Source organism: Ictalurus furcatus, chromosome 13 (assembly GCF_023375685.1).
Source record: "Ictalurus furcatus strain D&B chromosome 13, Billie_1.0, whole genome shotgun sequence".
Taxonomy (NCBI): Eukaryota; Metazoa; Chordata; class Actinopteri; order Siluriformes; family Ictaluridae; genus Ictalurus; species Ictalurus furcatus.
In genome coordinates, this window is record NC_071267.1 from 20934104 (window position 1) to 20947659 (window position 13556).

At 39.6% G+C, this 13556-nt stretch overlaps 1 protein-coding gene across 4 annotated transcripts in view; it reads left to right on the forward strand.

Moving 5' to 3' along the window:
• The window catches only part of cep131 (centrosomal protein 131), a 32803-nt gene that overhangs the window by 9141 nt on the left and 10106 nt on the right, over window positions 1-13556 (forward strand). For 2 of the 4 annotated variants that reach the window (XM_053639929.1, XM_053639927.1), the window contains exons 6-19: window positions 221-325; window positions 447-614; window positions 785-902; window positions 1560-1676; window positions 1915-2068; window positions 2193-2287; window positions 2964-3143; window positions 5069-5260; window positions 6039-6176; window positions 6309-6434; window positions 8152-8268; window positions 10269-10298; window positions 12547-12649; window positions 13064-13265. In XM_053639929.1, the coding sequence (XP_053495904.1) occupies window positions 221-325; window positions 447-614; window positions 785-902; window positions 1560-1676; window positions 1915-2068; window positions 2193-2287; window positions 2964-3143; window positions 5069-5260; window positions 6039-6176; window positions 6309-6434; window positions 8152-8268; window positions 10269-10298; window positions 12547-12649; window positions 13064-13265 (1845 nt within the window). The remainder of the gene's footprint in view (window positions 1-220; window positions 326-446; window positions 615-784; window positions 903-1559; window positions 1677-1914; window positions 2069-2192; window positions 2288-2963; window positions 3144-5068; window positions 5261-6038; window positions 6177-6308; window positions 6435-8151; window positions 8269-10268; window positions 10299-12546; window positions 12650-13063; window positions 13266-13556) is intronic. The other 2 variants (XM_053639928.1, XM_053639930.1) reach the window with 2 other exon arrangements.

Here is a 13556-nt window from a genome sequence, read left to right on the forward strand (position 1 = left end):
TCAAGATTTTTTTCCTCATATCATCTTGGGGAGTTTTTCGTTGCCACCATCACCACCAACTTGCACATTAGGGATAAATTCACACATTTAAAATATGAATCCTGTGTTTATGTATTTCTGTAAAGCTGCTTTGATACAATGTCCATTGTTAAAAGCGCTGTACTAGTAAAATAAAATTTAATTGTTCAGGTTAATTATGTGTTTAATATTTGATGTGCAGGAGCAGTAAAGCAGCTGTGGGTAACTCTGTGACAACCATGCTGCACAACAACCATTCAGACAAGCCTCTCACGCCCAAAAGCTCCAATCAGAAACCCTGCTTCAAGTATGGATAAGTCCTATAAAGGCTCATACTTAAACAAAGTGAATTGTGGTTTTGTCCAGCAGGTGGTGCTGTAGCTCTAAGGAAATAACTGGTTATTTTTGTTGATTCTTTGTCTGATCAGTAACATCATCAAAGCCACAGTGAACGACGAGGGGACTTTAGAGGGCAGCTCTCTCACGAAGTCTCAGAAAAACTTCTCCGCTTCATCAGGTTCCAATAACAACGTTTCCAGCTCCCGAAGCCCTCGCAGCCCCCGCAGACAAGAGGTCACGGAGGAGGAGGCTGAGAGGTGAGGCCTGAGCTTCCTCACTGTCGTTCTGTAGTGTCTACTTATCAGTACATCATTAAATGCCTGATTCTTCTGAGATTCCAATGTCGGATCATATCTGTTAAAATATTGCTGTTTCAAGCTGCCATGATCTGCTCGAGTTATTAATAAACTCGTAACTTTTTTAACAGGTTTATCCAGCAGGTCAGTCACGCAGCAGTCATTATCCAGCGCTGGTACCGGTGCCATGTCAGCAGGAGGAAAACAAATGAAACTGCCCTCAAGCAACTGCTCATTTCCAAAAGAAAGGTATTGAGTTGTATTTCCTTGAACTCTGTAGTGTTCTGATCCATTTGATCCTCATGTTTGAATGCTGGTGAGCCACAGTAACTGGCACCAAGACCATAGGAATGATCAAAGTACTTTTACATGCTCTCTGAAATCAAGAATAGGATGAAGGATTTCTGGAGTCAGAAAGTCTGATGAGACATTAGGAGTTTTCCTCTTTAGTTTGGTAGAAACAATTATGCATTTTGAATCATTAGCTTTTTTTAAAATGGTTTTTATTTATCTATTTATTTATTTTATGACTCATGTCGGGGGCTTAATGGTTAGCATGTTTGCCTCGCACCTCCAGGGTCAGGGGTTCAAATCTCTCCTTTGCCCTTTGTGCATGGAGATTGCATGTTTTCCCTGTGCTTCCTGAGTTTTCTCAGGGTACTGAGACATGTTCAAAGACCTGCGTTGTAGGTTGATTGGCATCTCTAAATCGTCCATAGGGTGTGTGAATGTATGTGTAATTGTGCCCTGCGATAGGTTTGCTCCCCGTGACCCTGTGTACAGGTAAGATAAGCGGATGGCTGGATGGATGGATGGATTAATGTTGCCTTGTGTGGGGTCATTTAGTCTTTAGCCATGCACGTTATTTTAAAATAAATATCATAAGTGAGACATATGCTCAAACAGGAAAGGGAGCAACAACAGGGGGATGAAAAGGCTGTGAAACCACAGAAAAAGAAAGAGGAGGACAGAAAACGCATCAGAGAGGAGAAAGCCCGTCTGGCCCGGCTCACTGCTATCCAGGTATGTCTTTTGCTTACCTTCTTGAGGGCTGTTTTGGTGATGTTTTAGAATAAATTGCTTAGACCCAGGCTAAAACTTGTAGACCATATTACAACAGCAGCCTGGATTTCTTTACCACATACCAGATACTGTATTCTCACAGATATAGCAAAAGGGTTAACTTGTTCGTTTAGCCTTGAAATGTGTGCAGTAATAGTTTCGTAAGTGTAATAACAATGCTGTACTGTGTGTGTGACAGGAGCTGCAACAGAAGAGGGCACAGCGAGCTGAGGAGGTACAGCGAATAGCGGAACAGGAAGTGCATGCCCTGCAGCAGGCTGGGAAAGTGGGACGTAAGAAACTCACTCAGAGTTTGCCTAGCTCTCCTACAGCTGCCAAGGCCAAGAACACAGGTATCTGGAGCTCAGAGGGTTCCCCTTTCAGAGGTTTTGATCTTATAGGAGAAAAATACTATACTGCTGATGTCGCTGTCTGGCTGGAGGTTCTCTGTTTAGCATGTTGGATTTCTGTGCCCAGATTCCAATGTGAATTTGGAGAGTGAACTAGATGTTGCCAATCTGAGGGCAGCATCGCCTGCGGTGTCGACACGAAGAGACTCTCAGTGTTCTCAGGTAACTATTCAAGCTTTTACAAGGGACAAGACAGTTTGCATAAAACATCAGGCTTTAATGGAGGAATAGTGAGCAGAGGAGAGTGATTCTAGATGTACGCTACTGGTCAAAAGTTTAGAAAAACTCATTCTTTATATTAATTTTTTTCCACATTTTAGAATAATAGTCCTCAAAACTCTCGAGTAACACAAATGGAACTATGGGAATTATGTTGTGATAAAAAAAAATTCAAAATTAATAAAAAAAAATTTAGTAGCTTATCATCTTCAAAGTAGACACCCTTTTTGCCTAGAATTCCCAGAAATGTATTCTTGGCATTTTCTCAAACGATTTCTTGAGCAATTCCCCTGAGCTGCTTCTTGAACAGTATGAAAGGAGTTCCCACCTACGCTGGACACTTATCAGCTGCTTTTCGGAATATTTCGTTCCAAGTCATCCGTTTAAAAAATGTATATATATTTTTTGTAAATAAAATATTAGTTATCTAATGAAGGAGATTAATATGTTGGCACAGTTATATTTTTGTCTACAACACCGATTTCAATCATTTAATCATAACACCTTCAGATCAAAAGATTTTAAAGATCATGAGAAACATTTCAGTCGAGTGCCTCCAAACTTTTGATCGGTAGTGTAAATTCTCTCCAAAAAGATTTAAATATTAAATATTGCTCAGGAGATTCTGCAGCGGTCTGTGAGTGTAGAGGACCAGAGACAGGGGGCACCATCGAGCAGAGCTCATTCTAAAACGACACTTAATGACCTGCTGGATTCCCTCAAACTCCTAGAGGAGGGACCAGAGAGACTCTCGGAGGCTAAGAGCTACAGGAAGGAGAAATACGCCTGGATTGATGAGGTGCGTCTGTTCTAGTCCACAGACAGTTTTTTTGGCTTTGTGGCTGGTATCTTAGTTTGACTGTATTATAGACTTCCTGTCTTGGGGGAAAATTGAGAACCCTTGGTCTAAATACACTTCAGTGATACAGTTTTGAGTGCAAACATTTTTTTTTTTTGTCATCAAGGGCCCCTTAGTGTACAAAAAAATGGACCACCATAAATGTGATTGTGACCCAGATCATTTATGTACATAATGCAAATATTTCAATATTAGGGAAATATACACCATCATATTTAATGAAGCTATTAGAGCAGAGGTTGCCAACTGGCAGATCGTGGTCTCGTTCCAGACCTCGCAAAGTATTTTAGATCAAGCTAAAAAAAATAAAAAAATACTGTAGCAGAGCTTCCAATGTATGAAAGGAACTGGCCATAGTTCAACAACTCCAGGTTTCTAAACATTAACCAGTCTGGCTTCTGTAGCAGACCAGAGACTAGCTACAGATTTTGTTCACAGATTTTCATTTCTTTTAACTGTACCTTTGCAAATTTGACTTGTATAACCCTGCATTAGAGGCTTATTGTTCCTGAACTTTACAACCACAGAACACAACCCACTCTTAAATGTACCGTAAGCAGTAGTGGTGGAAATTCATCCTAAAAGAGAGACAGAGACCCTTTTCATCATCAAATGATTTCTTTATTGCAATATACCCTTTACATATAGAGTGTAGTTTCACATGATTGGTTGTTACAGACAGAGAAATCATATTTCATTGGAAGAAAATGGCAAGTTAAACAAAGTACCCCATAGTAAAAAAATGCACTCTGTCAGCACAAATCATACAATAGCTTTATTGTTCAAACATGTAAATCTCAAACAAAGCAATTTTTTTCTGTACAGTCATTAAGTGATAGTAGGCTATTTTATTGATGGTGGATGATTTTGATCTTATAAGGAAAAACACTTTAGGTCAATGTATACTCAGCAAAAAAAGAAACGTCCCTTTTTCAGAAGACTGTATTTTAAAGATAATTCTTTAAAATCCAAAAAAGCTTTACAGATCTTTATTGGAAAGGGTTTAAATAATGTTTTACAAGCTTGTTCAATGAACTATAATTATTGCACATGCACCTGTGGAACAGTCCTTAAGGCACTAACAGTTTACAGGCGGTAGGTATTTAAGGTCAGTTACAATAACTTGGGACACTAAAGAGACTGTTCTACTGACTCTGAAAAACCAGAAGAAAGATGCCTAGGGTTCCTGCTCACCTGTGTGAACATGCCATAGACCTGCTGCAGGGAGGCATGAGGACTGCAGATGTGGCCAGAGCAATAAACTGCAATGCCTGTAACGTAAGACGCCTAAGACAGTGCTCCAGGGAGACAGGAAGGACAGCTGATCGTCCTTGCAGTGGAAATTACATGTAACCATGTGTCCACCCTGATGTGATCGAGAACTTGCCTTGGTAGAAGAGTGGGGTAACATCTCACAGCCAGAACTGACAAATCTGGTGCAGTCCATGAGGCTGAGATGCACTGTAGTAGTCAAAGCAGCTGGAGGCCACCAGATTCTGACTGTTACTTTTGATATTGACCCCCTCTTTGTTCAGGCACTCATTATTCCATTTCTGTTCATCAAATGTCTGTGAAACTTGTCCAGTTTATGTCTCAGTTGTTGAATGTTTTTATGTTAATACAAATATTTACACATGTTAAGAAATTTGCTGGAAATAAAAACTGTTGAATATGAGAGGATGTTTCTTTTTTTGCTGAGCATATATATGCAGCTGTTGTAGTGGATGTGGTTGAACATTTATGATCGACTTCAAGAAAGAATTAGATTAGAATTAGAATTAGAATTTTTTTAAACAAAATTGCTATACAGACTGGTCATGCTTTGAGAACACTACTCTGTTCTAACCTCCAACTCACCACTTCAGGACGGAGAGTCGATCACCCTAACCACAGATAACGTGGAGAGGCACGGACAGCTGAGTCAGAGCCCAGCCTTGTCAGATGCTGGGGCTTTACTGTCCGAAGCCAAACTGCAGAGCATCATGAGCTTCCTGGATGAGATGGAGAAGTCCGAGCAGGAAAGGCCACGTTCAGTTACCTCGGGATCACACAGAGAGGTACTGCTAAGAACTTTGATTTGATCCACTTGTTTTTTTTTTTCTGCTTACTGTCCATATTAATATTTATTTTTCAAATAAGAAGTCATTAACATGTGAAACATCTCATATTGATTCATATTAAGTCATAAACATGTGAAATCGATCATATTGAGTCGTTAACAAGTGAAAGATCATAGAGTCATAAACATGTAATAGTATCGTATTAAGTCATTAACATGTGATACAGATCATAATGAGCCATTACCATGTGAAACATCTCATATTGAGTCATAAACATGTGAAACATGTAATAGTATCATATTAAGTCATTAACATGTGAAAAATTCATATAGAGGCAAAAACGTGAAACATGTCAAAGTATAATATTAAGTCATAAACATGTGAAACAGATCATAGTGAATTATTAGCATGTGAAACATCTCATATTGAGTCACAAACGTCAAACATGTCGTAGTATCATGTTAAGTCATAAGTGAAAGAGATCATGTTGAGTCATAAACATGTGAACTAAGTCAGAGTATCATAAGTCATAAACAAGTAAAACAGATCATATTGAGTCATATTAAGTCGTAATGAAGTGAAACATGTCATAGTACGATATTAAGTCATACACATGTGAAACAGATCATGCTGAGTTGTAAACATGTGAACCAGATCATAAACATATGAACGATGTCATACTATCATATTAAGTCATAAACAGATAAAACGGACAAATAAGAAGGCTTTAGTTTCTTTCATTCCTATAGTTTTTGCTTTGTATGTGTTTGTGTAGGTGTTGCTGTCTGAGGAGGAGCTGGCTGCAGTGGATCAGGCTTCTGCTACTGCTGCTGAGGTTACCGGCTCTATGATGAGACTCAAACTGGAGCTGGAGGAAAAGAAACGCACTGTCACCCTGCTACAGACCGCACTGGTAACCTTGTACACATGCATTGTGTACAACAAGTGCATTATTTGCATGTCTGTCTAGACAGCTGTTATAAATACCAAAACATAGCATGTACTGCTGGTGAGACCAAACTGACGTGTGGTTTTGTGCCTGCAGACCCAGCAGAGAGAGCTGACGCTCCATCATGTGAAGGAGACTGAGAAGGAGCTCAACCACAGCTTCCAGCTTCAGAAACAACAATATGAGGCTACAATTCAAAGACACCTGGCTTTCATTGACCAGGTACCTGTAGTGCTGATTGTAGACGAAATGAAATATCTATGCCCATGATGGCCTCATATTACTGTTAGTGGCTGACAAGAGTGGAACCCAATGTGGTCTTCTGCTGTTGTAGCCCATCCACCTCAAGGTCGATGTTTTGTGCATGCTGAGATGATTTTCTGCTCACCACAGTTGTAAAGCGTGATTATACGAGTTACTATCCTTCCTGGCAGCTAAAAAACAATCAGGTCATTTTCCTCTGAACTCTATCAACAAGGCGTTTCCAGTAACAGAACTGTCGCCCACTCAGTGTTTTGTGTGTATTGACTGTTGTGTGTGAAAATCCCAGGAGATCAGCAGTTTATGAACTACTCAAACCAGCCCATCTGGCACCAACAACCATGGCACAATCATTCACGATCAACCAAGTCAGAGATCATTCTGATGTCTGATGTGAACAAGCTCTTGAACTGTACCCGCATGATTTTTTTTATTTTGTGTTGCACTGTTGCCACATGATTGGCTGATTAGATAACTTCTTGAATGGGCAGTTTTACAGGTGTTAAAACTTTTAAAGTGGAGTGTGTGTGTGTGGTGTGTGTGTGGTGTGTGTGTGGTGTGTGTGTGGTGTGAGTATGCATGCATGTGTTGTGAGTATGCATATATGTATGCATGCATGTATAAGCTGTGAGTATGCATGCATGTATAAGTTGTGAGTATGCATGTGAGTATGCATGCATGTATAAGTTGTGAGTATGCATGCATGTATAAGTTGTGAGTATGCATGTGAGTATGGATGTATAAGTTGTGAGTATGCATATATGTATGCATGCATGTATAAGCTGTGAGTATGCATGCATGTATAAGTTGTGAGTATGCATGTGAGTATGCATGCATGTATAAGTTGTGAGTATGCATGCATGTATAAGTTGTGAGTATGCATGTGAGTATGGATGTATAAGTTGTGAGTATGCATGTCTGTATGCATGCATGTATAAGTTGAGTATGCATGTATGTATGCATGCATGTATAAGTTGTGAGTACGCATGTATGTATGCATGTATAAGTTATGAGTATGCATGTATGTGTAAAAATTGGTATTTTCTTACCTTTTTGTACTAGCTTATGTGTGATGAAGAATACAGTTTGCAAGTATTCTTGCATATCAAATGAATGTCTTTTGATATTCATCTTCGGGAGCACTTGCAGACATGGACTGTAAAATAATTCCATTGCAAGTGTAGTGAATGAACTGGAAATGCAGGAGCAGTATTAAGAAGAAAGTAGAAGTGTTTGTACACTTCATCAGCTAATTAACAACCCAGAACATGGTTAGGGGTTAGGGTTAGGACTGGTTAGAGCAGGACCAGGAGTTGAGAAACGCTGCTACAGATTATAATTCTGTAATTACATCCCCGTTTTATCACCTAGTTATATCCCTTCCATATAAAAGTCCCTACAGACCTTTTAGTTCAGAAATGTACTTTGTATTCATTTGTACATATCAGTATTGGGAAGAAACAGTCCCAAAGCTTTTACATTTGTCTGACACTTTTATCCAAAGCAATTTACATTTGAGACAGGAAATGACCGAGCCAATGAGGCTCTTTAAGGATCTTTCTCAAGGACCCAACTGTGAAGCTTAGTAGTGCTGGGCTTTGAACTCAATGGGTCGTGTCCCCAAAAAGAAGTGAAACTGTACAGCTTGTGGTTTGAAACTCCTATCTCTTGTTCTCAGCTGATCGATGACAAGAAGGCCCTGAGTGAGCGCTGTGAGGGTGTGGTGGCCGAGCTCAAACAGGTCGACCAGAAATACACAAAAAAGATCAACCAGATGCAGGAGCAGCATGAACTGGTGAGTTGTAACCTTCACCCTATATAATTCACTATATTTTATCATCACGCTGATAGTCAGACCTGGGGCTTCATTTATCAACCGTGTGTATGTATAGTTTTGCTCATAAACCATGTGTATGCACATTTCTATGCATCAAATGGGATTTATCAAGTTTTGCTTATGCGTAAGGATTTGTTTATATTTCCGCACACTCCTAACTATGCGTAAGCAAGAACCAATAGCAAGTGTAATAGCAGGTAAACTGACTATGCGGAGCTTCTATTTCACGTACATCATATCCGCTTAATTGAGAGAGTAATTACTGATTTCAGTGCTCACAAGGTGTGGACAGATGACCGATGGAATGAAAAGTAAAATCGTATAAAAGGGACATTTAAAGATTGATTGGGATTATGCCTTGTTTGAAGATTGGAGTCATGTAGCTTTGCAGAGGGAATGTGTTTTTACCACCAGTGGAAATTCCATGCTGAGAGTGAGGAGTGGATCATCAGTCCTTTTGTTTGCCCAATTTAGTTTTACTTGATTTGTTCTTGGACTTATAGCTAAAGGCATTGGAGACGAGACTGGCATTTCTCCACCAACTGAATTGACAACTATAATGACATGTCTTACCTTCATTCATATTGCTCACGCTGCGATGCGTTACATTTCCAAAATCAGCAGTGGAAACATCAAAAATGCAGAATTGTCATGCCATAGCAGAGTTTCTAAATGTAACCGGGTAAATAAAATACAGATGTAAGAGTGCCAAATAAACCATTTTTGTTTTGCTCTGCTTCATGTAACCATATCTTTACTTCATTGTCTATTGTGCTTTTAAGGTACATTCACAAATACAGTGATTATTGCTGCAAGTCACCAGTCGCTTAATATGAAGTCGCCAGTAGGCATTCCTACTGTTGGTAGCCATAGTAACATTTATCAGCGGGTAGCACAACTAACTTTCCACTTTTGACAACAAACCAGTTTTCTTGCCACTAAACGAAACATTCTGGAGGGAGCGCATTTGCATATAAAATTCACCAGTGTGTGTAATATATATGCATCATATCCAACGGAATGAAGGAGCAGTGTGTGCTCTCTGCCATTGCAGCTATCTATCTGTGGCGAAAGCACCAATGCCGGACTGTCTGGGTCCACGAAACAATTCAGACTCGCATGCAGCATGGCGGATTCCCATTGGTAGTCACTGCACCGAGTCACTCCAAATTTGGATAACGTTCAAATTTTCTCAACTTTGTCGCCTCGCTGGACACGCCCACATCTAGTCACCAACAGTTGCTGTCGCTGGAAGTCGCCAGTTCTCGTTGAAAACCAACGGTCGCTTTGTTGCTGCGAGTCGCTGTAGGTGTGAGTAGGTGTGAGTAGGTATGAGTGTACCTTTTTAAAGGGAAGTTGTTTATCGTGTATGATGTTCTGAGGGCAGTTTTATTAAATGAGTGTGGCCGTGCACTAGCAAATCCAGTTTACAAAATGTGAGATTTAGCAATGGCCTCTTCATACAGCTGTGTACGCACATGTGATAAATACCAGTTTTCTTGTGAGTATGGGTGACAAATTTAGTACTTGTTTTACACACACTTTGATAAATGAGAGCTCTGGTGTTTGTTAGTGACACTACACTAGCTTATAATGCTTTTAATACTTCCTGCATTAGTGTTATGTTGACACTAGGGGGCTTACCTGCTTGGTTGCTCTGCATGTGTGCTCTTTTCAAACCTAGAACATGAAGACTACTGGGTTGATTTGACTCAGTCGCAGACCTTTAGATCTTATTTCTTTTTTTAGCAAGCAAAATGTTGCAGTCACTGTTCAGCTTTAATAGTAACCCCTGATGTTTATTTATCTTACCCTAAACTTTTCATGTAGAATGGTGTAGGGGGATGCATGTGCCTGATTGCAACAATGCTTTTGCTTTCACTTTCTTTAACTGTTCTCTCTTTCTTTCCATGACTGTTTTTCTCTGCCCCTCTGCTTATTTGTTCCTCTGGCTGTAGCTGTGGCAAATTCTGGGTCCCTTGTGTGAGGTAATGCTTGTGTTTCCATTTCCAACCTCCACACTTTTATCATCTCATTGCTTTCCTTCACACGTCAAGCTTTTGCTGACACTTGAATGTCTATCAGGCATAGGGAGACTTAAAAGTGCATAATAAAATGCTTAACAGTGAACATAGTGAAAACGAATGATAAAACTGTTCAAGGATCCATTGCAAACAGCATCATTATACCCTGCTGTGAGAAGCCTGTAATAAAGTCAGACATGCAGACTTGTTGGAGAGTAACAGGCACACCCTTTACAAGCTAGTGGACGTTTTGTAATAAATCAGAGTCTTTTATAGAATGTTTACTGTGGCCAGCTCAGTTAAACGTTATGTCATTGTATGTATTTATTCTTTCTGCCTCTAAATGATCAAATAAAATAGTTGCAGGCTCCTCTGAAAACAACACATTTGGATTATTTTCCACTGAGTCATGACCACCCCACCCTTCACTTCTCTGAAGGACACGTCTGAAAGTTTCCTTTCCTCTAGCGTGTTTTTTTTTTTTTTTTTTTTTTTTTTGTTGTTGCATGAAAGTAAATATAGTGTGCCAGAAAACAGTGAGGTTTTGTGCAGTGAAGCAGGCACAGTGCTCAATTCACAGGTGTAACACTGCCTGTTGACTACATGTTCATCTGAAGTAGACATACACAGATGTTGCAAGCCATCATTAGTCTGAAACATGAGTCAGTCAAATTAATTATACCACGGCACTGTTGAATTCTCCAATCCAATTGGTTAGAATTTGTTGAGTTCATTAATTTAACAGAATATTTTGACAGTGGTTGCAAGACAAACGTTTCTATAGTAACTGTTCATACATGGGAACTTATATGGTGGATGCTTCACCTAATCTAAGGCTAATAATAAAAAAAAGAAAGAAACGTCATGTAAAATGTCTAAACCTTGATCTGGTGAAGGTTTATTTAACATTTATGGAAGGAGTCTCCAGTTTCAGAGCTTTCAGTAACCATCAGTAATCTTTTCACCACAGAAAAGTCTTCAGGACAGAGAATTTTATACTTTCTGGTTTCTCAATAACAGAAATTATTATTATTAATGTTATTATTTTTTTGTGTTGAGGGAACATCTGTATATAATAGGTTTAATGTAAGTGACAACATTGAGTGTAAGTAAAAATTGATTAAAAAAGTAAAGTCATTCTTTAATAAATAAAAGCTGCCTTCATTGGCAAATTGCTATGGTATAATATAATAGAGGAATAAAATATTTTGGGGTGATCACCATAACTATGCTTCGCATTGAGCCGCATCTCACTAGAATGTCATCGACTGATTATTTTGCCATAACACCATGCCCCATGTTTTATTCCTTTCTAAATTAATGAATGCAGCTTCATTTGAAATCTGTATCATTTTAACCCTTTCATTTTTGTTATTTTTGCACACTCCCCTTTACCTGCTGATGAATACTATTGAATTACATTGCACAGTCATTTGAGTTACTCATCTCTTTAAAAAAAAAACAATATTTTAGTTATACGCTATATGGCCAAAAGTATGTGGACACCTGACCATTACACCCATATGTGCCTTTTCAACATCCTATTCCAGAGTTCGTCCCTTATTTGCTGTTCTAATAGCCTCCACTTTTCTGGGAAGGCTTTCCAGTAGATTTTGGAGCGTAGCTGTGTGAACATTTGTTCATACAGCCATAAGAGCATTAGGTTGGGCACTGATGTTGGGTGAAGAGGCCTGGGGTGCATTCGGTGTTCTGTACAGGACACTGGAGTTCTTCCACTCCAACCTTGGTAGACCATGACTTTATTTCACTTTGTGCACAGGGGCATTGCCATGCTGGAACATGTTTGGGGCTCTTAGTCCAAGTGAAGAGACATCTTAATGCTACAGCATACTAAGACATCCTATACAATTGTGTGCTTCCAAATTTGTGGCAACAGTTTGGGGAAGAATACCCACATATGGGTGTAGTACTCTGGTGCCCACAAACTTCTGGCCATCTAGTGTGCTTTAATAAAGTATTATATTTATTCCATGTTTTACCAATTTTGAGAATTATTTTTGAGGGTTATGCTTAAACGATTGCTCTGTGTGTCTTGAAGGTTAGAGTTGTAGGGTGTATAACAGACCAAAATGCATTCTTTGTTCTGCCCCCCCCCCTTAGCTAGCCTTTTGGCTACAGTGAAAAGTTCTGTTTTTTTGTTTCATTTCTTTATCCCTTTATTCTCTCAATCCCTCTTTCTTCCCAATCTCAGGAGATTAAAAAACTGAAAGAGTTGATGAGTGCCACGGAAAAGGTCCGGCGAGAGAAGTGGATTGATGAGAAGACCAAGAAGATCAAGGAAATCACTGTCAAAGGTGAGCTGGTGAAACCAATTATCCTGCCAGCTCCTCTTCCAGTCCCCCATCGGCTGAGCTGTCAGAGATCTATCTTCTGAGTGGCATAATCGGGTAAAATGTCTGTCCCATTCAGTTACGTCAGCCATCCAAACTGTTACACAAAATTTGTATGCGACTGGCTGTGAGTACTCCGTGACAGAGTAGGTAAAATACAGGGGGAAATGCTCAAATTTGTACATGCACACAAATGTGGTGAGGTGAAAATAAAGGCAAACAAGGACATTACAGTTCATTACTATGAGATTTTTCTTCATTTTGACCAACACTACACTAACTTCTTACTAATAGGCTAGTTTTACTAATTTCCTAGAACTACCAAGATCTTTTGAAATGTCACTTTTGTATAACATATACTCACGTATGCATGTTCAGGCCTGGAGCCAGAGATCCAAAAGCTGATCTCCAAGCACAAGCAGGAGCTGAAGAAGCTGAAGGTGGTGCACGAGGCCGAATTGCTGCAAGCAGATGAGAGAGCAGCACAGCGCTATGTCAGACAGATTGAGGAGCTCCGACAGCAGCTGGAAAGCGAGAGAGACGAACAGTGCCAGCGTGAGAGGGAGCTCGCCAAGCAAAGGTACACTGTGCAGCTGTGTAAAGTCAAAGAACCTTGAACACAAAGAACCTTTATTAGGACAGAAAATAGAGAACACATCCACTGTACTCTCCCTTACAAAATGCTGCCAGTCATTAGCATTAGTAATGTAAACTTTAATCGTATCCGGTACCCTTGAAAGGGTAATTGTCTGAGTCTGATTCTGCATTACCCTTTCAACCTTGTGTTAAAATATACCGGAAAATTCACAGCTCATTGATCAGATATGAGATTATCTCTAGGGTTACATTTCCGTATCATGTAGTTGATTAG